This window comes from Carica papaya, chromosome 2 (assembly GCF_054855325.1).
Source record: "Carica papaya isolate Zhongbai chromosome 2, ASM5485532v1, whole genome shotgun sequence".
Lineage (NCBI taxonomy): Eukaryota > Viridiplantae > Streptophyta > Magnoliopsida > Brassicales > Caricaceae > Carica > Carica papaya.
The window spans coordinates 160,172-185,370 of NC_142310.1; the positions used below are offsets into that span (position 1 = coordinate 160,172).

At 35.3% G+C, this 25,199-nt stretch overlaps 6 protein-coding genes across 15 annotated transcripts; 2 read left to right on the forward strand and 4 right to left on the reverse strand.

Moving 5' to 3' along the window:
* Nucleotides 1–21: 21 nt before the first annotated feature.
* LOC110814592 (small ribosomal subunit protein uS12) lies at nt 22–2,158 on the reverse strand. The gene is made up of 4 exons (XM_022042106.2): nt 2,010–2,158; nt 764–919; nt 537–663; nt 22–347 (listed from the first exon to the last, which is right to left on the reverse strand). Exons 1-4 carry the CDS (start codon nt 2,012–2,014, stop codon nt 207–209), a joined length of 429 nt encoding a protein of 142 aa, XP_021897798.1. The 5' UTR covers nt 2,015–2,158; the 3' UTR covers nt 22–206.
* On the reverse strand, nt 2,089–6,382 carry LOC110814593 (complex 1 protein, LYR family protein). 7 transcript variants are annotated; one of them, XM_022042112.2, is made up of 6 exons: nt 6,216–6,375; nt 5,926–6,096; nt 5,121–5,176; nt 4,785–5,038; nt 4,240–4,359; nt 2,761–2,818 (listed from the first exon to the last, which is right to left on the reverse strand). In XM_022042112.2, the coding sequence occupies exons 4-5, from the start codon at nt 4,986–4,988 to the stop codon at nt 4,246–4,248; spliced, it is 318 nt and encodes a 105-aa protein (XP_021897804.1). In that variant the 5' UTR covers nt 4,989–5,038; nt 5,121–5,176; nt 5,926–6,096; nt 6,216–6,375; the 3' UTR covers nt 2,761–2,818; nt 4,240–4,245. The 7 variants fall into 7 exon arrangements, with proteins under 7 accessions (XP_021897803.1, XP_021897799.1, XP_021897804.1 ...); XM_022042111.2 differs by lacking the exons at nt 2,761–2,818; nt 5,926–6,096 and adding an exon at nt 2,089–2,228 and having other exon boundaries at nt 6,216–6,379; XM_022042107.2 differs by lacking the exon at nt 5,926–6,096 and having other exon boundaries at nt 2,594–2,818.
* Nucleotides 6,383–6,736: 354 nt separating this feature from the next.
* LOC110814675 (golgi-to-ER traffic-like protein) lies at nt 6,737–13,334 on the forward strand. The gene is made up of 12 exons (XM_022042223.2): nt 6,737–6,912; nt 7,279–7,358; nt 7,850–7,928; nt 8,613–8,694; nt 8,903–9,062; nt 9,318–9,408; nt 9,915–9,998; nt 10,361–10,407; nt 11,295–11,423; nt 12,052–12,136; nt 12,320–12,400; nt 13,058–13,334. The coding sequence occupies exons 1-12, from the start codon at nt 6,865–6,867 to the stop codon at nt 13,064–13,066; spliced, it is 975 nt and encodes a 324-aa protein (XP_021897915.1). The 5' UTR covers nt 6,737–6,864; the 3' UTR covers nt 13,067–13,334.
* Nucleotides 13,335–14,027: 693 nt separating this feature from the next.
* Nucleotides 14,028–17,713, reverse strand: MIS12 (minichromosome instability 12 (mis12)-like protein). The gene is made up of 7 exons (XM_022042228.2): nt 17,389–17,713; nt 17,233–17,290; nt 16,917–17,036; nt 15,739–15,834; nt 15,502–15,640; nt 14,368–14,505; nt 14,028–14,280 (listed from the first exon to the last, which is right to left on the reverse strand). The coding sequence occupies exons 1-7, from the start codon at nt 17,508–17,510 to the stop codon at nt 14,219–14,221; spliced, it is 735 nt and encodes a 244-aa protein (XP_021897920.1). The 5' UTR covers nt 17,511–17,713; the 3' UTR covers nt 14,028–14,218.
* A 99-nt stretch (nt 17,714–17,812) lies between these two features.
* Nucleotides 17,813–20,093, reverse strand: LOC148268630 (uncharacterized). Its single transcript, XM_088212371.1, has 3 exons — nt 19,933–20,093; nt 18,748–19,090; nt 17,813–18,084 (listed from the first exon to the last, which is right to left on the reverse strand). Exons 1-3 carry the CDS (start codon nt 20,091–20,093, stop codon nt 18,019–18,021), a joined length of 570 nt encoding a protein of 189 aa, XP_088068497.1. The 3' UTR covers nt 17,813–18,018.
* A 301-nt stretch (nt 20,094–20,394) lies between these two features.
* Nucleotides 20,395–24,592, forward strand: LOC110814589 (Pentatricopeptide repeat (PPR) superfamily protein). Of its 4 annotated transcripts, none has more exons than XM_088212370.1 (4): nt 20,777–20,916; nt 21,038–22,821; nt 23,539–23,579; nt 24,259–24,592. In XM_088212370.1, the coding sequence occupies exon 2, from the start codon at nt 21,064–21,066 to the stop codon at nt 22,714–22,716; it is 1,653 nt and encodes a 550-aa protein (XP_088068496.1). In that variant the 5' UTR covers nt 20,777–20,916; nt 21,038–21,063; the 3' UTR covers nt 22,717–22,821; nt 23,539–23,579; nt 24,259–24,592. The 4 variants fall into 4 exon arrangements, with proteins under 4 accessions (XP_021897792.2, XP_088068494.1, XP_088068496.1 ...); XM_088212369.1 differs by having other exon boundaries at nt 20,781–20,921; XM_022042100.2 differs by having other exon boundaries at nt 20,395–22,821.
* The last annotated feature ends 607 nt before the right edge of the window (nt 24,593–25,199 follow it).

The following is a 25,199-nucleotide window of genomic DNA, read 5'->3' on the forward strand; positions in this document are numbered from 1 at the left end:
CTACAACACTCAGAGAACAAGTAATATCAACAAAATTACCTTAATATGAAAAATATCATCACTAAAACCACAAATCCAAAAGATCTTGTTTGAACAAACAGATTCAAGGCTTGATTTAAATTAAAATTTGTTCACAAAATTTGCCCATACAGGAATAGAAAAGCTAACGCTCTGACTAAATGGCAAACTAGGGCCGTGAGTGCTGTCTAAGACCTTGGCTTCTCCTTCTTCTCTTTGAAGAGAGCTAGGAGGGAGACACCAGATACCTTCACGACCTTGAACCTGACTCCAGGGATATCTCCCACGGCATGTCCTTTACGACCAAATCCAGCAATCAATACCTCATCCTGCAACAAATAAGCCAACAACTTATTTCTAGGATAAAGAACTCTCTGACTTATACTATTAATGCACACGCCATGCCATTCACAGGAAAATCTTATTTTAAGTTGTATTTTTGTGATATTGCTTTTTATATTTTCATATATATAAAACTGAAGAAGTCATGAAAGGAATCTCATTTTTATTGGGCTTACATTCTCCTCAATGAAATTTAAGCAACCATCATTGGGAACAAAAGCAGCAATTTTCTTGCCATTTTTGATCAACTGAACACGGGCACATTTTCTGATAGCAGAGTTTGGCTGCTTAGCCTCAATACCACTGCATAAGCCAACAGCAAAACCATCACATTCTGATCCCAAGCAATCATTTCACTAAAGCAGCAACAATGCATGGGAAAAAATGAAAAAGCTAATCTTACATTTTCTCAAGAACTATGCCCTTAGCATGGGATGACCCAGCGAATGGTTTTTTCCATTCATTCCCAAGATGGGACTTCTTGTATGACTTGTCAGCCCACCTCTGTCTCCTACGGTGAGACTTCAGCTTGCGACCAGCTCCCATTCCACGAGTCTTCCTGAAGAAAACATATAATAGAATTATTGACCTATTAGCTCTGAACAGCAGAGTTGAAACCACCAAAAATTTTCAAGTCCTATAAAAAATTAACTACTGGTTGTAATTCACCAGAATATTCTGCCTTTGAGCAAATGTTGACATTCTTTTCATGTTATGCTGTTCAGCTAACCTAACATGTTTCAGGAAAAGCAAAAAGCTGACTACCAATGGCAAAGTCTTACTATCTTCCCACCATTTAGGGATGCCCAAATATCGATACAAGCAGGTTTGGCAAATAACATTAACAACAGAAACATTCATAACCAATCAAACACATCAGCGATGGAAGCAAAGACCCATAACATGAAAAGCAAGAAGTTTTTTGCTCACCAGTTTTACATCATTTAAGGACTTTGGAAGACTTTAGCAAAGCCCATTCCAAGGTTAATCATTTCAAATCCAGTTTAAAGTGTTTAAGAGAATTGAACTCTTCCCTTTTTGAAGAATGACAAATTAACAAAAATAGAAGCAATTTTGAAGGAGATTCACGCAAGTACTTAGTAACTAACGTGCCTGTTCTTCCAGCCATATATAAGAATTTCTTGATCTCGTGCAATTTTCTATTATCCTCAACAAATGACAACCTTCTTCCCAAATCGTTTAAAGCATTCTAATTAACCTTCATCTCTTTGTCTCGAAAAGTAAGCCAATTGATGTAAGTTTAGGAGAACCACACCCCAAAAGCTAGCTATTGAAGTGGGAGAGCCCAAAATCATATCAACTCAACACCTAAGTGTAACGCCTTCGATGTTAGATCGAAGTCACTTTTACAACATAACACTAATATACTATAGTCCTCAATTTTTCTCATCATCTAATCATAGCATTATATAGCATGTAATGAAAGTTCAAAAACAAACAAAAAGCTCATCGGCTAACAAACTACAGAGTACAAGCACAATCTCGAGCACAAATGTGCCGTGTCATCACAAAATGGCATGCAATACAAACGGAAATAGGAAGACGTCGGAAACTATGAAAAATCTTCTCGATTAAAAAAAAAAAAAAATCTATACGAAAACGAGTTAGAAAGGACCGAACGTCTTTACCCCATCTTGGCAGAAGATTATGTTCCCAGAGATCGTAAGGAAAGAGCAGACGGAGACGGAGAAGAAGAACCGGCTCGCGAGGGGAGCTAGGGTTTGCGAGATTAGAGGTATTTATAGGTGAGAGTTCCCGTGAGCAATAGGGTTTGATACGTGTTTTGACAAAAGTAGTGCTGTCTTTTGAGCATATTTACGGATGTGTCCTTCCGGGAGGGTTGGAATCTGCAAAAATCACCGTTGATTACTGATTTTAAAATAATACAGATTAACATATTCAAAGAAAAGCTAAATAAATAAATATATATAATTTAATAATAAAATATACATTTTATTAAATAACATTAGAGAATCAAACTAATACAGCTTGTTACAAATAATTTTTTTTTTTTTTAATTATTTTATAATGGAGTATACGTCCAAGACTGCAAACGTTATTCACTCCGTTTAAATTTAGGAGTCGATTAGTGTATAATTATAGAAAAACTCCTTAAAAATCTTTTTAAAGTTAATTAAGACGTAATTAATTACATTAAGGAACATTTCTCTCATAACTCTACTGAGTTAAAACGTAAGTAATTAAACGGATCTTGGGTCGAATTTTTTTTTTTTTTTTATATTTAAGAATCAAATTTCCAAACATGAAAAGGAAATGTAAATTAATTCAAAGACGACAAACAACAAATATAGTTTTCTTGTACGTAAAATAAAACACAAGCCTACTACTTATCCAAGTAAACACGTAAAGGGCATATACAATCCCAGGGATGTCTGTAACCCAGTGTTGTCAGCAACAAGTCTATCCACAATTCCACCTGCATTTTCATAATTTCAAACCAAAATCACTTTCTTATCATCACTACCAATTTTTTTTCTTATATATATATATATATATATATATTTACTCCACAATCATAGCGAAGAAAGACACCGAGAGGTGGGTATCAGGATAGCAAGTAGCACTTCCAGAAAAGTCTCTAAACCCATGAGAAAGATTGAAGGAGATGAAGATGAAGATGAACATTTTATATGAAACCTCGAAAGAAATAAACACAACGTAGCAGGTGTTCATGAGTTGTGAGCAGGTGTCGGGAGACGGTGATGAAATGTGGGTTGGTGTTTGACACATGTCTTTCTTTACGAGATTCTGACTATTTTTTATAATTAACTTATATAGCTATGTCCAAGAAAACGATAAATCTATACAAACTATAAACTACAGCATTCAATCAAATCAAACGGGAGGGGCGGACATATCCTAGCAAATTTCAAATCACATCATCCGGGCAAGTGAGGAAAATCTTCACCTATCAGAGAATCGTTATGTGAAAGAATACAAGATTGTATTAATAAATCCTAGTTACATGATAACACAATATTCTTAAGTCATTGCAACGGATCTATAGTCAGATAAACTGTTCAATCTTTAATCACTGAATCTTTAACATTAGTTCTTTACCAAGATTTCTTATTTCTTTTTCCTTAGGAAAATAATTCTATTCCTCAATATCCATGCACCATTTTGTTCGAGATCATATAATCTTTCTTAACAGGATCCTTTAATTACACATCTTCATCTTTCCTTTCTTTCTCTCCTTCTCTTGCAGTTGTCCACTGGCATACATTTCTTCTCGTGAATATAGTAATTTCTACATCATGGCGAAGCTTTTCCAAACCAGCTTTATCTTAATGGTTGTGTCATTACTATACTAACTACTGCACCTCCTTTAAATACAAGAATTCCAGTAGCCAACGTATTTCCTATTCCAGTTTCAATAGTTTCCAGCTTCAGAAATCAATGACATTCGCACAAACAACAGATTGTTATGATTCCAAGAAACACACATTAAAGAAACTGGTAACTGTAACGAAGTGAATCAGAAAGCACAAGCCCACAGATGATTGAAAGCATCAACTAAACCGTCTTCCCCTTTTTCTTTTTGGTAAAAGCTAACCATCTTTCAAAGGTAAATATTTTGTCCCTTGCATGCTTCACAAGAAACAAAATGTGACTTCAATGCAAAGAGAAGAAAAAAAAAACGCAACCTCTTAAGGACTCCTAGTCAAAATGCAAGACCATTCGACCAAAACCTCAAAATCAACCATTTGGCAGAAAAAAATCTTATGGAATGAATAACTGGAATCTGCTCAGCTAAAATACACTTCAGCAGCATTATTTTCTAACAATTAACAAGTTGGAGAACATTAGCGCATATCAATAAACATGAGCACATACCAATGCTCAAGGCTGATAAACCTCAGGAAGCTGAAGCCCCACACTGGCAGCTGATTTTCCAAGTATTCTTTTCATTTCATCTGATCTATCAACAGCAATATTGTACGAGAAGAGTAAGTCCTGCATATTCATTACCCATCATCATCAGGAATTGAGATAATAATTGAAAGAACATATAGAAAATAATTATTTTCCCTTGACAAAAGTCAAACAAGCAGCATAATATTTTTCCGAAGAACTTTTGAGGAGCTAGATTATACAGCCATTATAGATTTTAAGATTACAAACCTGAAAGAGAGCTCCATACAGACACAATGCAAACTCAAGGACGCTTACAACCTTTAAACCATTTTACAGATTAGTAAATCTTGAAAAGAATTTTGTTTTTTTCATGCACATCGCATCAATTCCTCTAACATCGTAAAGACAGCTGAATAGAATGAACTAAACACTGAATTTTATGAAAAAAATATTCCTTTTACTTGTTGAAGCTCAAAAAACAAATAAGTATAACTAAAACTAAAGTAACAGAAAAAGAGCTGAACCTTGTGATGGTGCACACTGTTGAGCAGGAAAGTATAATCATGAGCAAGCTTTATTTTCTGTTGTATAGATGAAGGGTCTAAGAGCTTCGAATTTTTTCGAAACTCTTCAGAAATAAATTCTCTGAAATGCCTCTTGTAGTCTTCCTTGCCAACATGTTTCACTACAGCTTTGAGAAGATGCCGATATTCCCTCATAATATGCATGACTTACACCTGCTATTTTCTTCAGCTGCCTTCTTAGATATTATATAAATCTGGTAACAAAATGGCAAAATAGAATATTAGATGAACTTAACTTGTATGCAGGAAGGGAAGAAAGTTATTGCGGAAGTTTACCAAGAATCACAGATTCACATCAGCCCTCAGCCTATCTATATCGCAGCCAAGTGTCACTATATTAACAAAGAAATATCATCACATAGTGAACACCACGTCTGAAACCAACCAAACATCCAAATCGAGCGAATGAGAAAGCTAGTAACAAGAGACTGAATCTGACCAAATACTCAGCTTAGTTTTCACCCAATTGAATAAGCCAAATATGTATGAGCCAACCAAAGTCAAACGTTCAATTAGATAAGTTTAAAAGTGTAGCTGAATCTTTAACCTTTAGATCAGACCAAAACACTGGATATACACAACCATTCAACCAAGGACAACGGCATCTAATTTTTGCTAGAAAACAAGAGAGAAAAGGATGAGTTATTCTAGGAAACTAAAATATCCATAAGTTTGAAACCAGAAGAAAATGTAACTGGGCTCTTCAAGAAGCCTTAAACACTACCAATATGAAGCAAAGATTAACAACTGAAACGGTGCTAGAACCTAGAAGTAAAACTAGACCAGGTAAACAAAATACGTGAGAAATCCGTGGAAAGGTAAAATCTAGTGAACCAACAGAATTCAACCCTAAAAACAAACCTATTTCTTACGCGGGCATCGTGAGAACCACAGCATATAGATATTACTAAATGAATTTATTTCCCTTGAACCGCAACAGATTGAGACATCAAGCAAACAACACATGCGCAAATCCATAACTACTCCAAGTAGCGTAACCCGCAATAGCAAAAGAAAATGGCAGACAAATACTTAAACGAGGAGAGATAATGGGACAATGCCGTGAGTTAAACATCTTTACATTCAATTACAGAGGCCCGTCGTGACCCATGGTTCTAACGAGCATTTTATCGAACATCCTTGAGACAAACTAAAAGCAGTATGAAAACATCACCATCGTCTTTAGAGAATCCAAAGATAAGCCCCGAAACAAAGGAGACAAACGGAAGAACCAAACTAGAAGAAATAAAATCTGGAAATATGTTTAATCATGAGAATCGCGAATTAAAATCAATTCAGCAAGTTCTACAAACTGATGAAATGGAACACGAATGCGCGAAGAAAATAGTTTCCTGTATGAGAACAATTTACCGCTCGAAGTGCAGATTCCCCCGTAAGGGAGAAAGTTGGAAACTCGCGGCGATGTGAGAGTAGAGGCGATTCTTAAGGGCAGAAGCAGAAGGCTGAGACGAAGAGAAGAACATAAAACCGAATACTTTTTTACATTGTTCGATCAGAATCGAAATATAAAATTAAAAATTAAAAAAAAAAATTATTAAAATTTGAAGTAATATTATTAATAATTCGTTGACTAATGAATTTATGAATTTCAGTGGATCTCATTATTAATTTATAAATAATGTATAATTATTAAAATTTTACTTAAAAATATTAATTTAGTCGCCATTATTGATGAATTTCTTTAAATTTAATTTTCATAAATTTTATGAACTTAATAGTACAGGGAATATAAAAGTTTTCAATTATAATTCACCATTAATAGTTGATTTCAATTATAATTTATATATTTCTTTGAAAAAATATTTAACAATTTTAATTTAAGTATAAAATGTAATCTAAATTATGTCAACTCCAAACGAAGGAGAGAAAAACGGTGCGTTTTGTTGCAGCTTTCTTCTTCCAGCGTTTGCCATATAAGAAAAAAAAGCAGCGAAAGGAACTGAAAAAACGAAGAGAAAAAAACAAAGATAGAAAAACGATCATACAAGCTCGACAGACCATGTCGCGAGAGAGACCTAGACGAGCTACTTTGCCTCCTGTTCAAGAGGTACGACTCTAAAACTTCCGATCCATCCTTTATCTTCATTGTTTGGTACCTAACAAAACGACGGAACTAGAGGCGAAAGTTTCGATCTCTTCACGTTTCGATGCTGTTATTGTCCGCGAAACATCAACTTTAACCTCCGCTAAATAGTTGAATGGGCATTTCTTTTTTTACGGATAATCTTATCAGTAAGGCGGAGCGCAAATTTGGTTTTCTCGGAGAGCAAACAATTTTATCCTTCTATGATCAAATTTTGATTTTTCGTTTAAGAAATTGAAGATTCGAATAGAGTTTGCATTAACTTAGACTGTGTGGGATTTTTTTTAATGAAATATTTGACTTCATAATTTTTTTTCATGTTAAATGCAGCACATTGAGAAATTAGAGAAAATTGTAGAGGAAGGTAATTTCTATGGAGCACAACAGATGTACAAGTCTATCAGTGCACGGTATTTTGCATTTTGGATTATTCTACTCACTGTTATTTTGAGTTTTTTTTTTTTTTTTTCATTTTAAATGTTTGAATAAGCTTGTCTTGGTCTTACCTGATTCTGCTCCTTGTCTATGTGGAATAAAGTGTTTTACTTGTGTATTTGGAAGGGAAGCTTCTCTGAGTTGGGTTGAGGGAGCAGTGCTTTTTCTTTTCGTCTCAAAGTTTTGGGAACGGATTTTCTTATGTAGATGGCTTAAAAGTCAAACCTGGCATTCACTGACTATCTTAGCACTTTGTTGTGTGTTTGACACCATTGCTTGTGTATTTATCCTAAACGCATTATCCTGTACCTAAACTTATCCTGAAGAGCAAACACTTGCAAACTAAGTGGTGCAGTGGACTTCATATATGTATACATTCTGTTTTTATCTCCATAATCATGTAAAAGTTTCTTTCTAATATCAATTTGAGGCATTTGTGCTGACGCACATGCAAACTTTACCTCAGCTATGCATCTGCTCAGAGATTTTCTGAAGCTTTGGAGCTCCTTCAGTCAGGTGCATGCCTCCAATTGAAACATGGCCAGGTAATTCTCTTTCTAGTTGTTTTGTTCCTAGTTTGTTATGGAATGTTTGTTAATCTTATGTGCTTAAACCATCCTGGAGGTTAGGAGGCAGTTTGATTATGAAGTAATTAGATGCAAACTAGATACCGCAAACCTAGTTTAATTCCCTTAAGCTGCATAAAATGTTATACTTGCAAACTTACTCTGGATGGACTTGTAGTAGTAAAAACCTTGGCATATTACCAGAATTGACAAGTACGTAAAGTTGGTTAGTATGGATCTGATCCCTGCCATGTTGATGATTGATTGACTCAAAGACTTTTGTGCATCAATTATCTATTCATGCTATTGGCTTTCTTGGAAATTAAAAAGAAAAATAAATCCTTCTTAGTTCTGACTACATTGTTGGGCTCTCCACAGACATATACATTCATTTAAAAAGATATCCAGATGATACAACTTCATTGGAATCTATCTTTAACAATCCAATGCATGCGACAAACAGTGATCATCCTGGACTTCAATCTTCAGTTATAGAATTTGTAGGCTGCACCAGGCAATCTATTGAACTTGATTCATTGAATTTCCTTCACTTTATCAAGTTTATACCATGCTAATAAGCCAAACCTATGTGAAATGTAAACTTTCAGCCTCTCTTCTTCCTTTGGTGACATTCATTGACGTTATGTCTATTAATTCTTTCAGATTACTTGTGGGGCGGAGCTTGCTGTTTTGTTTGTGGAGACACTTGTTAAAGCAAAAATTCCTTATGATGATGAATCCCTTGGTTAGTTCATGTCTTTGATGATTATCTCATGACAAATATTTAATTTTTGGTACCTGTAACTTAAGTTCATGTTCCTTCATTGCAAACATGACCGGCTGGTTTTATAATATAGGTTGTCATCATTCTTGCTTTTGTCATTCTCATGGGCATGAACTTAGTTTTTCTAACATTGGTTTTGTCTCTATGGTTATTACAATACATATGTTAGACCGTATCAGGAAAATCTACAAGACATTTCCTCAGATACCTGTTCCGCATCACTTGGGCGACTTGGGTGATGACGATGATGTCCAGGAGCTTTCTGAAGCCCTGGGAGCAGCAAAAACACGTGTGGAGGGCTGTTCATCATTCTTAAAAGCTGCTATAAAGTAAGATATTATGCATTTTTATGTTTGTGGATGTAACCTTTAGCTCATTCTTATATCTACTAATTATCGTACCTGTTTGTCTTGGGCTTGGTAAGATGGACAAAATTATGACCTTTGGATAGTGGGTTGCTGGCATAAGAATGAAAACATGAAAACCAGAGGCAGATTAGAAGTCTTCCTTCTTTTTATAGTTTTACTATCTTTTTTAGCACTAAATAATTCTTGTTAACTGATGTTTCCAAATTTGCTTTTCAGGTGGTCCTTGGAGTCTGGAGCTCCTAGGAATGGAGCCCCAGAACTACATGTTATGCTGGCTGAATATTTGTATTCTGAATCTCCTGAGTTGGTAGGTCCTACCAAAAAAAAGTAACTTGATTCATTATCATCATATTTTACTTGATCCCCATTAGTAGGGTGAAAAAAATGCAAAATTGCTCAATAAATGAATGCTTGGATACATCATATAAGATGTGTAAATGAATATATATTGATGTATTGGCTTGCACTTGCAAAACTGAGCCAGGAGGTCTTTTGAATTGAATCCACATAATCATTTCTATGGATTTGAGCCTGTGTTGAACCTTCTGCAGAATCTACCTTCAAATTGCACAATGGTTATTAGCATGTAATGTTCGATATATCATTTTTGGAATGGTTTTCAGTGGAAGAATCTGTAGCATATTGTTCCCATTGCATTATTGATGTGATTATAGAGGCTTACATTTTTAAGGGATTCAGAAAAATTTTCTGATGTTATGGTTATTTTATCCTAACTTATTGAGTTACGTGAAACCCAAAAGTCCATTCCATGCTTTGCATACCTTATGGAGTTAATGTTTTGTTTGTTTGTAGGACATGGCTCGAGTATCACGTCATTTTGTTAGAGGAAACAACCCAAAGAAGTTTGCATCTATTCTAATTAATTTTATGAGCAAGGTTAGCATCCACATATTTCAGAGACATGTATACGTGATTGTATACCTATATTTGGTATTTTCTTGCTGTTTGGAAAGTATGCCAGTGATGTTGTATTGTACACAGAGTGAAATCATATTGTACATGTGGATGATGGGGCATTTTTGTTACGTCTACTTATCTTTATGTTATTAGTGCTACCAAAAAAATTGAATCTCTAAGCAGTTGCACTTAGAGTAACTTAGTCTTGAAATTCTGAATATGCTCCAAAGAGAACATAATTAAATTATATGGATTGCCACATGCTATCCACTTTGTCAGATAGTTGTTCTTTTTTCCTAGGATAACTTATAAGCTTAATTGATATGCTTCTTAACTCACAGTGCTATCCCGGTGAAGATGATTTGGCCATTGCACGGGCAATTCTAATGTAAGCTTGCTGAAGAACCCTATTTGAGAAGCATTACCATTATCATTAAACATTCATCAGGATTCAGGGCACTGCAACGCTTAATTCACTGCCATAAGTTTAAATCCAAGTGTAATTAACATTTCATTTTGGTCTTATATAGGTAGACTCCCATTTAAAGGTGGAATGTTTAGACATGGGATCCAATTTCTTGCGTCGGGTCCCACGCATTTCAAATACTAGGCTGAATAGAGAATGGGCTGCATGTATATGGAGATTAAAAGCTGATTAATATTATAAATACAAAATATAATAATTTCTTATAATAAAATAATAGGAATTCCATCATGTAAATTTTGGTGCATATGCAGTGGAGATTTCTGGTAAGATTTTTGAATGAACGACTGGATAAGGAATCAGAATTGCTTAGAGAAAATCAGCGTCATGTATTTGTTAATTTGTCGCTGATTAATACAGTTTTATGTGAGATTAGAGATTCTGCAACATTGTGATTTCAGGATAAGAAATACGAAGATGGGGTTCTGCTGCTAAAATTAAGGTGCATACAATGTGGAAATTAAAAATTGTTGGATTTTTAAATAGTGATGGATGAAGAATCAGAATATTGAACTCGCATTTTTGACATACATTCCCATTATCTTACAATTGGTGAACTAAAATGCATATATGATGTAATAGAGACAGTCATTTCAATTGCATATGATACAACAAAGTCTGTCATCTATTTACGTAAATCTGGTCTTACAAGATGATTGAACTCCATACTTGTGCATATAGAAAAATTGTTCGACATGTATTGTAAATATTCTTTTCCATGTAGAGATATATGCAGCATAATTATTTTTGTGAAGGTTCAAACTGAAAATGAATGTGGTATCCCATGACAGGTATTTATCTCTAGGTAATCTGAGAGAAGCTAATTTTCTAATGGACGAAGTGAAGAAACAAGTGGAGTCTAAGCAGGTGGAGCTTTCTCAATCAGAGTTGATCCAATTTATTACTTTTCTTCTGCAGACGTAAGTTGCATTTTCTTTCTTCTTTCGATTCAGTATTTGTTTATTCTATATGCAAGAAAATCTTATTTTTGCTGCAAGGCATGAATGCTGACTTCCCTATAAATGTCGGAGTTTGCTGCTCCATTGTTGAGCAGAGAGACGTTCTAAACATATTGTATTGAGGGCAATTTTGAATAATGGAGAATTGTATGCTTATGTTTTGCCCCCCTTTCCACCATTTCCAAGGGACATTACAGAATAAATTTTATAACATACAATAAGTTCCCAACCTTGGTATTTGAATCTAACAAAACTATAGATGACAACTTTGGAATCTTTCCCATCCTTCTCCTGCACGAGGAATGAGGGTAATGAGCTAGATATGGCATTTTTTTTCTGGACACAGATTATTTTACATTCTGGATATTGGAATCTTAAATAAACTATAACTTTGACAACTTTTCTTCGTTACTCTTAAACAGTTCCATGTCTTCTGATTCAATCTCTACCGCTCTCAATTCCCCATTCTTTTTGTGTGTTCTATAGCAACCTAGTGTACATGTCAAAATTTTGAAAGGGCTGCCTCCATTTTGTTGAATTTAACAAAAAATTATATAGGTAGTTATTACTGAAAGTCATTGTGATGCAGGTTGGAGAGGGACGCTTTGCCTCTTTTTAACATGTTGAGGGCAAATTACAAGTCAAGCATAGACAGGGAACCTGCTTTTAACGAGGTACACAATTATCCTTTCTAACAGGAAATTTCTTTTCTGCTTGTTTATAGTTCTTGCGTCCCTGTGGCTACTAGCTATAGTATATATATATTTTTTATCCTTATCGTGCTACTATTAGTTTCTTTATTTTCACCGGCAAGTTTGGCAATGCATGTATATTCTAACATGAAGGTTATGTTTCAGTTGCTAGATGACATTGCAGAGTTGTTCTATGGAGTGCAACGTAGGAATCCCTTGCAAGGGATGTTTGGGGACATATTAAAGGTGCTTATTCTTCTTTTTCCATATTTCTTTCAGGAATATTTGGCCCCAGCTTTGTGCTTCATAACCTAATTCTTCAGAAATTTTAAGATAAAATCATAAGTTTTTTTACTTCAGCATTTTAAATTTTGTGATTTTATGCAGTGACATTTCCATATAATGTGGTTTGTTTTTTAACCATTTTATCTAAAATTATTAGTTTTTTAGACAATCATCTTGTAGTTTTTTAGTTTCTTCTCTCCAATAATAATTTATTTAGCCTTGAACTCCCACTTGTTCGTGTCCGAAAACCTACATGTAAATATTCTTTAAAAAATTATTAATTAGTTATAAAATGTTAAAACCAAACCTCAAGGTACTGAAATAGTGAAAAATGTTACCAGACACTACTGTTTGAATCGCATAAGACCGATACGCATGAACTGAAACTGTAATTTTTCCAAAATTTTCTTCTTCTTACAGATTTCTTAAGAGTCCATTCAATGCATAATGTAAAAGAATGACTATTGGACTGGTGCGATTGTTAACGATATTACATGTGTTAATAACATATTCCCCTTCAGTGTCTTTGCTTGTGCATGTTTTTCTTGGTGCAACTAAATCAGATTGCTTATTTCGTAATCAGTGTTCTAACCCCGAATGTTCGCGTCAACTATGCAGATGATGTGATGAGCAGTGCGTCGACAATGGTTCAATCATGTACCTCTGCATTTTTGTTCGTTGCAAGTGTTTAATCTATTACCATAGTGAAAAGAGAGTTATTTTGGTCAATTCATTATCGTTGTTTTTTCAAAATATTTTGTAAAGGAAGATTGAACCTCATATCTCAAGCTCGCTCGCTAAACAGCATTTTATGCCATTGGGGGTCAACAGGCCATGGCATTTGTAATTCATTTTTTTTTTTTTTAAATGGAAAAACAGACTAAATTGCTTACCAGCTCAAACTCATCATTTAGACGTATCGATAGAACTATCAAGCAGTTTAATGAATGATAAATTACTTCTTGGCTGGATGATTAGTACTTATCATGCACTTGTTAATTTAAAATTTATGTATTAAGACTGATAAATCAGTTAATTCTTCTCAAGTCGTGGAGCATTCATATTTATATACACACACACACACTGTATTGATTATCAATAGCAACTTTTAACATTATGCATCATAGAGTGAAGCTAAGAGATCCTCCTAGATGCTACATTAAATATGAGATGATATTTATATATTGCTGGAGGAGTAAAACAATACAAATAACTTATACAAAAAGTTATGCTGTTAAGTTGAAGACTTGTTTTTGTTAAACTTCCCATATATATATATACACACACACACACTGATTAAATTGTAAAGATAAAGCACTATACATTTTTACACGCTAGTAATTCAAAGCGAAATGCTGACTTTTGAGGTCCGATTTACAAGTACATATACTACTCTACACACATACCCTATGATAAAACTAAAATAGGTTGCCCTAAATTTCTCTAATCAAACATGGTAAAATAGTTTAAATAGAAGAGGAATGTTAGTTTTTAAAAGAGTTCTACAAACTTTTGTAGAAACCATTTACAGCTGCGCAACTGCTGTAAACAATATCAACTGATTAATTTAATGAAATGAGTGTCTAAATACGAAGTTAAATTCAACCTGTAAGTAAATTTTATATATCTCTTTGTACAGCCAACTTAGAAAATTTTTAGATATGACACGTTTACAATCATTTAAGTGGGGACAATTACCAGAGAGAATTGAGGATACTGCATATATACGAGAAGTATAAGACACTACAGTACAGCAAGACAGAAATAATAGATCATAGTTCAAACCTTCTTTAACTCAACCAAAAATTTTTGAAGATCTTCCAACTTCAAATTCGAGAGACCTGCAAAGCGGGAAAAATATTTATTATAAAAAACTGAATCCCTAATCTCTTACCACTACAGAAACGTGTAGTTAATGTAATTGTTACCTTTGTCATGATGCTTGAGAAAAGTATCTCTGTCTGCGTTGTAAATCCTTTCCATTCTAGCACGCTCAATATCATTCCAGCGTCTGGATTTTAACTTTTCCATTTTCTCACGAAGTTCTGATGCAGTTTGAGTCATCTCTGAGGAAAGCAAATAATGAGATTAAATACTTCAACAAGAACAATATTCTGTTAAAAAAAAAGGTAGTTATTTGCGAAACTTTATTAAATAGCAAAGAAAACATTCAAGGGTTCCCAGGATGACAATGGCAGATAAAAGAATCCATCTAACAGTTACAAAAGCTTCCCGTAGAACTAGTAAGAAGCATAGATTGTAGTAAGAAATTTAATTTAAGTGCTTTGCGTTGGGGAACATTCTTTGTTGATTTACAAAGATTTTTGTACATGACAATATGAGGAAAGGGAATTCTATTTAGATATCATACCTAGGGTTTCTTAATCATCACATCTAAGAAGTCTTAAGTATCACACCTAAAGGTTTACTTGCATCACACAACCATAAAAATGAGAAACTCTCAAAATTATTATTTAACAATTGAACTATCAATAAGTGAGAGCTATTTGTAATAATTTCTAAGTAACTTTTCCAAATTAGAATTAAAGTAAGAATAGTAAACTAATATAATTAGGAATACTAATTCTAATAAAAATAAAATACTAATACTAATAATTTTAAAAATACTAAAAAGAATAAAAAATCTAAATTACTGAAACTATAACAATACTTCTAAATAATATAATAATAAACTCTTAGTTAGTATAGTTGTTTTATATTTAATATAATTACAATTTCTTAAGAAATCTAATGCTAACCGATTCTGCATCTCTTCTGTATGGCTGTAGGTTGATCAATTTGTTGTCATAAAAAAAGACATGCAAACTATGAGTCAGTGACTGAGTGCTAAAATATAGCAAACTACATGATTCAGTATTGGCAATTTACATTTCGATACGAGTACGTAGTTGAACTGGCTATTTAAAATGACAGCTATAGGGACTAAACTGAACTAATTCAAATTAAACCAATATTCTCAGATAACCTATGTACACAGATTAAGTGGATGTCAAAGCAATCATCAATAATAGAAAATGTGAATAAACAACTTATTTTCCTACCTTGGAACATGTCGTTCACGGAATTTTGTTCATAAAACTGTAAGGCCTTATTAACAAGTCCTGTGGAAAGATTGCTTACAACAGACTGTCTTTCTAATTCTTGAAGCTCAGAATTAAGCTCAGCAGATTTCTTCCCTGCCTAAATACTGAATTCTATCACAACAGAATCTCCAGAAAACATAAAGAATGCATTATCCCAAATAAATGCAAGTTCCAGAGTATGAAACTTCTTTTTACCAAAGTAAGCTTCTCCCTTAACAAGGCCAACTGTGCATCGAGATCTGGATCACAAATGGCATCTTGACAGGTTGAACCATCATCCGGTAACTCATTCTAGAAAACATATATTTGACGTGTGTTATATGTGAAAATGTAAAAAAAAGCAATAACAGAGTTACTTTTTCCTGAATAATCAAGTTTCTATGCTAAAATTAGAATGCTAGCTGAGCTGTGAAAAAAAGATGGAATAACAACTAAATTGAGGAAATCCAAAAAATGAACTCCTAGAAGAATTAAAACCTCTTACAAAGCAGGTTGATGCAGTAGTTAATGGAAATAATTTCATTTCTAAATTCAATAGCCAACTTTCTCTAGAAATGACTATTTACTCTGATTAGCACAATGCCATAACTAACACATCCATATTCAACTTAAGCACTTACCCTTTAAGCACTAGCCTAAGCACCAATCACCTTATCACCAACTCCCAAAACCATGCTTTAGGGACTAAACTCTAAAGCCAAAGTCTTCTTACATTTACTTGTTTCCCAGTTATTACAGCTCAAGCCTTATACAAGATTTCTTGTCCTCCTTTTAAAAGAAAAAGGAAAAAAAAAGGTGGTTTCGCCATTTCCCTAAAATAGTTTTGCTAATGTAATCAAACCACACAAATCGCCTCAGGTGCAGATGTAATTGTAGGCAAGTCACGTATATAATAGTATTATATTACAATGAAAACATAATTCATACGTTATGCTATATACAAATATATGAAAAATAAATTATTCTTTTATCAATGAGTGGCCATATATATCCAGTAACATTAATGATTGGTTGACGAAGTACCAAGTCAACCCCGTGAAAGCCCTAGTTATTCTTTTTCTCATGGATTTTGTTGCTCAAAACTTCTGTTTGAAGGAGGGAGGGGGTGGCTTGGCTTCTACCTTTTAATAAAATGACTAAGTGTACCGTGTGCTAGTAAGAGCTTAAGAATCTAAAATGAATCACACAGAACAACCGGCAACAATACCACAATATTGAACAATAAAGCCACTAACATAAAAAAAAAAAAAAAAAAAAAAAAAAAAAAAAAAAAAACTTGAGAGCAGAATTACAAGAAGCAGCAGTAAAAGATTACCATGCAACAAAACCAATCAAGAAGTGAGTAATGCAAAAACCAACAGATAGAAACCTACACTTTTAAGCAAGGAAAACCCTTCGGGAACAGCAAAACAGTGGCGAAGACAGTACTGTTCCCACATTCCCAGCCGCTTATCCAAAACTGATTGTATCATGTTTCGGATATAAGTAACTCCCTGTGAAATTAAAAAACATCTGTAACAACAAACCTTGGCAAGTGACGAAAGCAACAAATCAAATCCCCCGGTGTAATTCGAATTCACCTTACCATTCGTTACAACACAGTCTAATATAAATTGGGATGTTAATTACCCGAGATTAAGGATGGATAAAGGAGAAAATGTAAACACGAGGGATATAGTCGAAACTTACCTCGGTTAGATCCTGGGACCTATCGGTACCCTCGATTTTCAAAAGGGCTGACGCTTCCCTGCAGGAAAATCCCAACACAAATTCAACTCAATTCTAAGAAGAAAATGAAAGGCGCGAGGTAATTGCATACGAATATTTGGTGTGAGAGAGAATTACTGGTGGTAGAAGTTGAAGGCATCGTCAACCAAATCGTCGACGGTGTTGAGGGTTTCGTTGACGAAGAGTTGCGGCTTTAGATTAAGAGAATCAAATACGGCTTCACCTTCGCTGCCTTCCATTTCCTCTCAGCACCTAGTGCCCACGAATTGTTCAGATCGATAGTGTTTTCGCGTCGAGCAACATGTTAGGTTTTTGAAGTTTAGGCACGATTTTCCCGCCATAAATTCCCTTTTTTCAGATTTTTTTTTGTTTTTTTTGAGAACTTCTGAAAATATCGTAAAAAGGAGGAACACAAAAATAATTGTTTAGAACTCTGTATAAATTATTGGAAAAAATTCATCATACTAAATTTTAATTTAAAAAATAAGAATCTCAAATATAGCGCGACATTCTATCTAATTACGCTATATTATAAATCGAATTCTGAATTTTAAATCTATTTAAAAATAATTACTAAAGTTCAACGAAGAAGCTATTCACAGTATACATCATTCAAGTATTTCTGGACAAATTAAATTGAACACGAATATCAACTTAAGTAGTAACTGTAATCCAAACTTATTATATTAATCTCGATATTTTAAAAGAGAAACTAGCTATTGCGTGATATCATGAATGTCTCTGCTGCTACTCCTCGATTATAAAGAATACTCCATTTTCTTTAACAAAACTGTGAGTAGTGTGATCCACAACCTGTACAATATCAATCCATAGTTAAATCTTTTTCCTATCATTGTTGTAACACAGTAATATGCAGGCATAAACATATCAAAAATCTTCGTGCTTTTTACATGGAAAGTGAGAGCTGCAGCATTAGACTTTTGAATACAGCATACAAATATATATATATATATATATAGATACAAATTATTGACTGTCTGGATATATTCATAAAAAAACAATTCAATTCTTAGGGTTACTTCTTTATTCTCTCACAGGCAGAGACAGTAAACACCCATTTATATTTACTCTTGCAATTTACTAAAATATAGAGGATTGATTATCCAAGAATACTTCTTATATTTAAACAGGTGTTGAGCTTGAGCCCCCCCCCCCCCAAAAAATAGCTTCTCGAGTCTCATCTATGATCATAAATTATACTTGTACTAGCAAGGAATACGTATCTTCAAACTGCATATGATATCATTCTACTGAAACTTCTTGCCTATTTGATAAATTATCTTTCTTTTTTTGCGATAAGCAAACTTTAATGTTTCATCCGGCAAGTCTTGAGTTTTATGTTAAAGTGAATAATCCAAATCAATGAAACTAGGGGAAAAAAAAAAAGCTCCAAATGAATTTTTGCATATGTAGTTAAGAATTGAGGCAGATGAGAATAAACAATGCAGAACTTACATTTGTATTGCTCAGCTCCAGATTGTAGAAATCCATACTGCCTACTGTGAACAAAGGCCCGGCATGCCATGTTCCGCGATTGAGTTTAAGAAACTTGGAACCTGAAATTCTGAAAACACTCACATCATCAGTAGCGGGAGGGACATAGAAATGGCCACAGTGTGACTGCTCGACAGTGTTTACTGCACCGCCTTTTATTTCATCCGGATCCAAGATGGACGATTTAGCAACTCCTAGATACCACTCCTGTCCGCCAACTGATCCAAGACATTGGGTCACACTTGCATGATGTGTGATAGTGGAGAACTCAAGTTTCCTGTCTTTGAGTTTCATTATGTAAAACCTGTTTATATATACAATTATATTCTCTTAATTAGCAATTTCTAGCAGATCAAAAAGTATGTAGTAAATGGAGTGTGACTATACAATCGTCTCATTGAATATCAAAGTTTTTTATTGTTAACAACAACAGACAGGCTCTTTGACTCGTTTATAGGTTATGCGGATGAAGTAACTGCGATGGCACAAGGATTGGTGGTTGAATTCGTCTTTACAAAGGTTTAGGAAAAGAGAGTTTAACTCCAACAGCAAATTCATAAAAACAACATCCTTACTGTGTAGCCTATAAACTGATTGGCGACTAATGGATTTTGACAAATTATTTCTAGATTCTCTCTGCACAAATAAAACCCCGACTCCTTGTAAGCATTTTATGATTATACAACCAAACTCAGATAATCCCTGATAGTGTTTCGATGCATATATATTCGAATGCATAATCACATGATGAAGCTTGTCACCAAATGGTTGCAATGCAAGCTCAGAAGACTAACTATCAGTAACAAACGAATGAGGAAGGTTTTAAGATTTAAACCCATATATTCTTGCTCTAGCACTGAATTGTGTGAAATAATTTGGTTAAACAGTTGATTATACAAAATTCTAAACTAAAAAAAAAATATCAACCTTTTAGTCTTTTGTCATATTTCTAACGGACATAATTAAATTGACAAAAAAGTAGAAAATGAAGAGTTCAATCACAAGATACCAAGATATTGTGAATTTTCAAAACTCTACGTCCTGTAACTGAAGCTACAATCAATATTAGCACACAATCAAATCAATAGATTACTCGATATTAACTATTACTACGGAAATTAAATTAATTTGTTCTTCAAGGATTACCTGGGGATTCCTTTCGTGAGATCCAACTGAGCATCTTGTGGACCGTACTCTTCTCCATCTTCCGATGCGCCGATCACTTGCCCGTACTCTTTGAAGCTCTCAGGTGTTGCTTCGAGTGCTTTCAGCTTCACCGCAACTGGGGATTCTCTCACAGGTTCCATTTCGCTTTAACACGAAAATAGAAAATAGGAAATAGGAAATTTTAACGGCTAAATAGCCTTATCTTATTCCCTATTCATTACAAAACGGCAGCGTATTTATAAGGGTTTACGCCGATCTGATAAACCGGTGCCGTTTCGACCCCTCTTAGGGTCCGTATCTTTCTCCTCCCCTTTGGAGTCGTCCCGGCAATGGTACCGGCGTCTCTCTCTCTCTCTCTCTCTCTCTCTCTCTCCCTCCCTGCTTGAGAAAAAAGCAGAACCGATGAAGATGCTAGAACAATAAACCCTCAAAAGTGGAATCATGATGAGTTCAGCACAAAGTGAAGCTCAGTTGCTGAAAACCTTAACAGCAATACTGACCTCGGAGAAGATGCCGTTAATGGAGGGATTGACACAGTACATCCCACAAATCTCACAGTCCCTACTCCTCTCTCTTCTCTCATCTCCATCACTATCTAGCCGACCGAATACACTTCTTTCCTTCTTCAACTGGGCTCAGTCTTCTCTCCCTTCCTTCCCCTCCGATTCCCCTCTCCCCCTCCTCTACGTCCTCCCTCCCCTACTGTCCCACAACAAGTTCTCCGACGCTAAGTCTCTTCTTCTCTCCTTCATCCGCTCTGATTCATCCCTTTCTCTTCACCGTTCCCTCCTTCACCCTGACCTCCGCATTTCCCAGCGCCCCTCCAAAGCTCTCCTTGACACCTCCGTAGGCGCCTACGTCCAGTCTGGGAAGCCGCACCTTGGGCTCCAGATCTTTAAGAAGATGCGGCGGATGAGGCTTAAGCCAAACCTCCTTACCTGCAACACTCTCCTCATTGGATTGGTAAGGTACCCCTCTTCCCATTCTCTCTCTTTTGCTATGGAAGTGTTCTCTGATATGATTAAGTTAGGGGTTAAACCTAGTGTCAACACATTCAATGTTTTGATTCATGGGTTTTGCTTAGTGGGTAATTTCAAAGAGGCTGTGGAGATGGTGGAGAGGATGGTGGGGGAGTTTGCTGTTAGTCCTGATAACGTCACGTATAACACCATTTTAGACGCCTTGTGCAAGAAAGGAAGGTTGAGTGAGGCCAGGGACTTGTTGTTGGATATGAAGAATAGGGGACTAGTGCCCAATAGAAACACTTATAACATTTTGGTTAGTGGGTATTGTAGGATTGGGTGGTTGAAGGAGGCCGCCAAGGTAAGGGAGTTGATGACGCAGAACAATCTTTTGCCTGATGTTTGGACTTATAACATGTTGATTAATGGGCTGTGCAACGAAGGGAAGATTGAAGAAGCCTTGCGGTTGAGAGATGAGATGGAGAATTTGAAGCTGTTGCCTGATGTTGTTACTTACAATACTCTGATTAATGGGTGCTTCGAGTGGGGTAATAGTTCAGAGGCTTTCAGGTTGATTGAGCAAATGGGTGAGAAAGGAGTAAGACAGAATGCAGTTACGCACAATATAGTAATTAAGTGGCTTTGCAAAGAAGGGAAGACAGATGAAGCTGCTAAACAGGTCCAGAAGATGGAAGAAAGTGGATCCTCACCTGATCGTGTCACATACAACACTTTGATAAATGGGTACTCTAAAGCAGGGAACTTGGCTGAAGCTTTCCGGATGATGGATGAGATGGGCCAGAAAGGTTTCAAGATGGATACGGTTACCCTTAATACCGTACTCCATACACTCTGTGTGGAGGGAAATCTTCACCAGGCATACGAGTTGCTGAGCACTGCCAGCAAGCGGGGTTATTTAGTTGATGAGGTGAGCTACGGCACTTTGATCACAGGATGCTTCAGGGAAGAAAAGGTAAACAAGGCTCTGAAACTGTGGGATGAGATGAAGGAGAAAAACATCAGTCCTAGCATCATTACTTATAACTCTTTAATTGGAGGGCTATGTCAGTCAGGAAAGACTGAATTAGCAATAGAGAAGTTGAACGAGCTTCTTGAAAATGGTTTAGTTGCAGATGAAACTACATATAATACGATTATCCACGGTTACTGTAGGGAGGGGCTGATTGACAAAGCTTTTCAATTTCATAATAAAATGGTTGAAAATTCATTTAAACCAGACGTGTTTACCTGTAATATTCTTCTTGACGGGCTTTGTAGAGAAAGGATGCTGGAAAGAGCGCTTAAACTCTTCAAATCATGGATATCTAAAGGAAAAGATATTGATGCTGTCACTTACAATACAATGATATCAGCCCTCTGCAAGGAGAGGAGATTTGATGAAGTGCTTGAGCTTGTCTCTGAGATGGAAGAAAAGGAACTGGGACCTGATCATTACACATATAACGCTGTTCTTGGTGCGCTGGCTGATACTGGTAAATTAGAGGAAGGAGACAAGTTATTAGCCAAAATGTTAGAGAAGGGAAAATTACAGGATCAACCCTTGCAGATAGAAAAGAGGGAGAATGTGATGGCAAGTTCGGTACCAGAAGAATTTGATCCTGACTCCATTGCATATACAGAGAAGATTAGCGAGCTGTGCACTCAAGGAAGATACAAAGACGCAATGCAAACTGTTGAAGAACTGACACGGAAAGGCATTTCTGTAGATAAGTCTACCTACATTGATTTAATGACTGGTCTTATTAAACGGAGGAAAAGCATATCAAAAGCTGCGGGGTAGAATTCAAGCCTTTTTTTCCTTTGACTCAATGGTGCCAAATGGAGCAAGCTTCATCATGGCTTTCGACATTAATTCAGTGGCAACGTAACCTAGTAAAGAGCTCAGGTAAAGTGTGTTCTCTCTGCTTGGACCTTCAGGAAAGGTTAATGTTGCCAATTCATAATCAACAACTGATAAATTTTTTCGAAGTTGAAGCTCCAATTAGATTTCAGATTTACACATTCATTTTTGCCTGCCTGTTGTTGGTTGTTGCTTTTATGAATTCTTGATCTGTATGGTTTCCAAAATTGGCTGATCAAGTGGAAAACAATACATTGGCTTTAAAGCATGGTTAGATATGCATATTTTATGTGTACTCGGTGTGGCTGTATAGTTGAATAGACAACAAGCATAAAGAATCTGCCAAGAGCGAAGCCAGGTTGTCCAAATTTATGCATGTTGACTGAAAGTGTAATGTTAGATGCCAGCTACATGTATCATGCCATGGGCCTTAAGTCCAGCATGGAACATATTTTGGTTCAATAAATCTCTAGGTCATCAAATAGAAGGTGCAACGAAGAAGTATTTGGCAATTCAATATTTTGTGAGTGGTCTCCTCTTTGATGAGGGACGCTACGAGACCTGATTACAGTTTTCTGTTATAAATCTTATGTTTTTTGGCGTCTTATTGATAAGTACTTCAAACATTTCAGTAATTAGTTCTACTCATGGTTTGCTGCTCTTTCAATGTAGAATGTGGATCTACAATTGGCCCATTAATTATTTATTGTGTCATTTGGCTTTAGTCCTAAAACTGCTTTTTTCTTACTTATTCTTTTGCAGATCTTTGTTTGGACTGACAGGTAGTCTTGATACTCCTTTAGGTAAGTCCTTCTGAATAAACTAATATCGGCTTCCAAAGAAAAACTAATATCAACAGTCATTCAGAGAAATAGAAACCTCCCTTATATGTTTTGCTGAACCATTGTTACAGTAGGATTGCATTTGGATTCATAAATTTTAAATACATTGATTTTTTACTGAACTTTTTGACTTAAAATGCTTGCATGCCCTTCTTCCGTTGGATTTCAAAAAAAAAAAAAAACAAAGGTTATTAATGATGTTGAATTGCTATTGTAGAACATACAATTTTAACTGGTGTTGGCACTTGGATATGTATTGATCGTGGTAAGTGATTACATTTACACCGAGCGGGGGGGATGTTAGAAGCTTGTTAGATGTGAAAGCACAATATGTTTACTTCTTCAGAACTCGTGATAATTCCTTACAATGGGAACCTGAGAGCAATGCATATGCATTTGGATTCGTATTAGAAGCGGTGTTGGCACTTTGTTTGCCATGAGAGACTTAGAAATACTGAGAGCAATTGTTTACGTCTTTTTTCCCTTCATTTGTTTTTTTCTCTATCTGTAAACTGAGGTCTAATGGGTTGCCTCTGCAAAGTTCTTGATTGGAAACGAAACAAAACCATGGAGTTTAACCACGGATGATTTAATAAGAATTTCATTTCTGTTTACTTACTCTGATGTTCCTATCTATCAGATGGTCAATGTAAAGGAGCTCGAAGAGGCGAAAGAACTCGTACTTTCAGATGCTTTGCTTACATTGGTTGCACGCCAAACTGAGGTTCGACAGTAACTCGGAACCTGCAGAATGGGTGCTTGAGAAGAAATTTCAAGGGGCAAATATGCCAACAACATCAAGGCTGAGTTGTGTAAGTTCTCGGTTTGGAATAAAGCACACACTATTGAAGAGAGGATATGGCCATCTTCATGAAATTTTGTATAGCAATAATTCTTTTGATCTAAAATAAAACAAAATACAGTTGAAGAGTTGATCATGTACAATATACGTCTGATTTTTACTGTTTCTCTCATATACGATTAATGGAAGGGAATCCCATAATTAAAGATTATTAAAATAAAATAAAGAAAGAAACAATGGGCCACATAATCTTTAGTTGCATTTGGAAGCAATTACAGTAGTGAGAGTATCTATATATATATATATATTATAGAAAACAAAGAATCATTAAATTTAACTTTGTACATCAACCCCTTTTTGTGTTCCTGAAGTGATTCTCTCTGCTTTTAAAAGGTGAAAAAAGATGTTTAATCATGACTGCATGTTGTGATTTCTTGTACAATTTTATTTCTTACCAATTTGCTTTTGAAGGATTGTGATGAGTGGATCATGGAAACCAACCACAATTCTCACTCCAAAACTTGAGTGACTGTTTCATTATCTTGTAGCGATTTCAGATTGATGAAAGAAACAACAGTGTTGTCTCACAGACATGTGATTTCATCTTCATAAATCAAGTTTATTTGATTGGAGCTTTTGATCATTTCCCTTTTGAAATTAATAAAAAGCCAAGCGTAGACTATGCAGGAGGGAACTCTACTCCCTCGACCATAACAAGTAAATCAAGAACCCGCTCCTCCGCTTTCTTTGCCAAAGTCATCGCTTCAAATTCTTCTTCT

What these genes read in the sequence shown, in the direction of transcription:
- LOC148268630 (XM_088212371.1), bottom strand. Translation starts at nt 20,093, where the DNA reads ATGGAACCTGTGAGAGAATCCCCAGTTGCGGTGAAGCTGAAAGCACTC. An exon ending in CTCACGAAAGGAATCCCCAG is followed by an intron (nt 19,091 to 19,932) that starts GTAATCCTTGAA and finishes ATATATAAACAG; the next exon opens with GTTTTACATAATGAAACTCA. An exon ending in TGGAGCTGAGCAATACAAAT is followed by an intron (nt 18,085 to 18,747) that starts GTAAGTTCTGCA and finishes GATATTGTACAG; the next exon opens with GTTGTGGATCACACTACTCA.
- LOC110814592 (XM_022042106.2), bottom strand. An exon ending in GGCATAGTTCTTGAGAAAAT is followed by an intron (nt 664 to 763) that starts GTAAGATTAGCT and finishes TGGCTTATGCAG; the next exon opens with TGGTATTGAGGCTAAGCAGC. An exon ending in TAAATTTCATTGAGGAGAAT is followed by an intron (nt 348 to 536) that starts GTAAGCCCAATA and finishes TATTTGTTGCAG; the next exon opens with GATGAGGTATTGATTGCTGG.
- LOC110814593 (XM_022042111.2), bottom strand. Translation starts at nt 4,988, where the DNA reads ATGCATATTATGAGGGAATATCGGCATCTTCTCAAAGCTGTAGTGAAA. An exon ending in ACAGTGTGCACCATCACAAG is followed by an intron (nt 4,360 to 4,784) that starts GTTCAGCTCTTT and finishes ATGAATATGCAG; the next exon opens with GACTTACTCTTCTCGTACAA.
- LOC110814589 (XM_022042100.2), top strand. Translation starts at nt 20,395, where the DNA reads ATGATGAGTTCAGCACAAAGTGAAGCTCAGTTGCTGAAAACCTTAACA.
- LOC110814675 (XM_022042223.2), top strand. Translation starts at nt 6,865, where the DNA reads ATGTCGCGAGAGAGACCTAGACGAGCTACTTTGCCTCCTGTTCAAGAG. An exon ending in TCCAATTGAAACATGGCCAG is followed by an intron (nt 7,929 to 8,612) that starts GTAATTCTCTTT and finishes TAATTCTTTCAG; the next exon opens with ATTACTTGTGGGGCGGAGCT. An exon ending in ATTCTGAATCTCCTGAGTTG is followed by an intron (nt 9,409 to 9,914) that starts GTAGGTCCTACC and finishes GTTTGTTTGTAG; the next exon opens with GACATGGCTCGAGTATCACG.
- MIS12 (XM_022042228.2), bottom strand. Translation starts at nt 17,510, where the DNA reads ATGGAAGGCAGCGAAGGTGAAGCCGTATTTGATTCTCTTAATCTAAAG. An exon ending in GGTTTTCCTTGCTTAAAAGT is followed by an intron (nt 15,835 to 16,916) that starts GTAGGTTTCTAT and finishes TATGTTTTCTAG; the next exon opens with AATGAGTTACCGGATGATGG. An exon ending in TAAGGGAGAAGCTTACTTTG is followed by an intron (nt 15,641 to 15,738) that starts GTAAAAAGAAGT and finishes TTCAGTATTTAG; the next exon opens with GCAGGGAAGAAATCTGCTGA.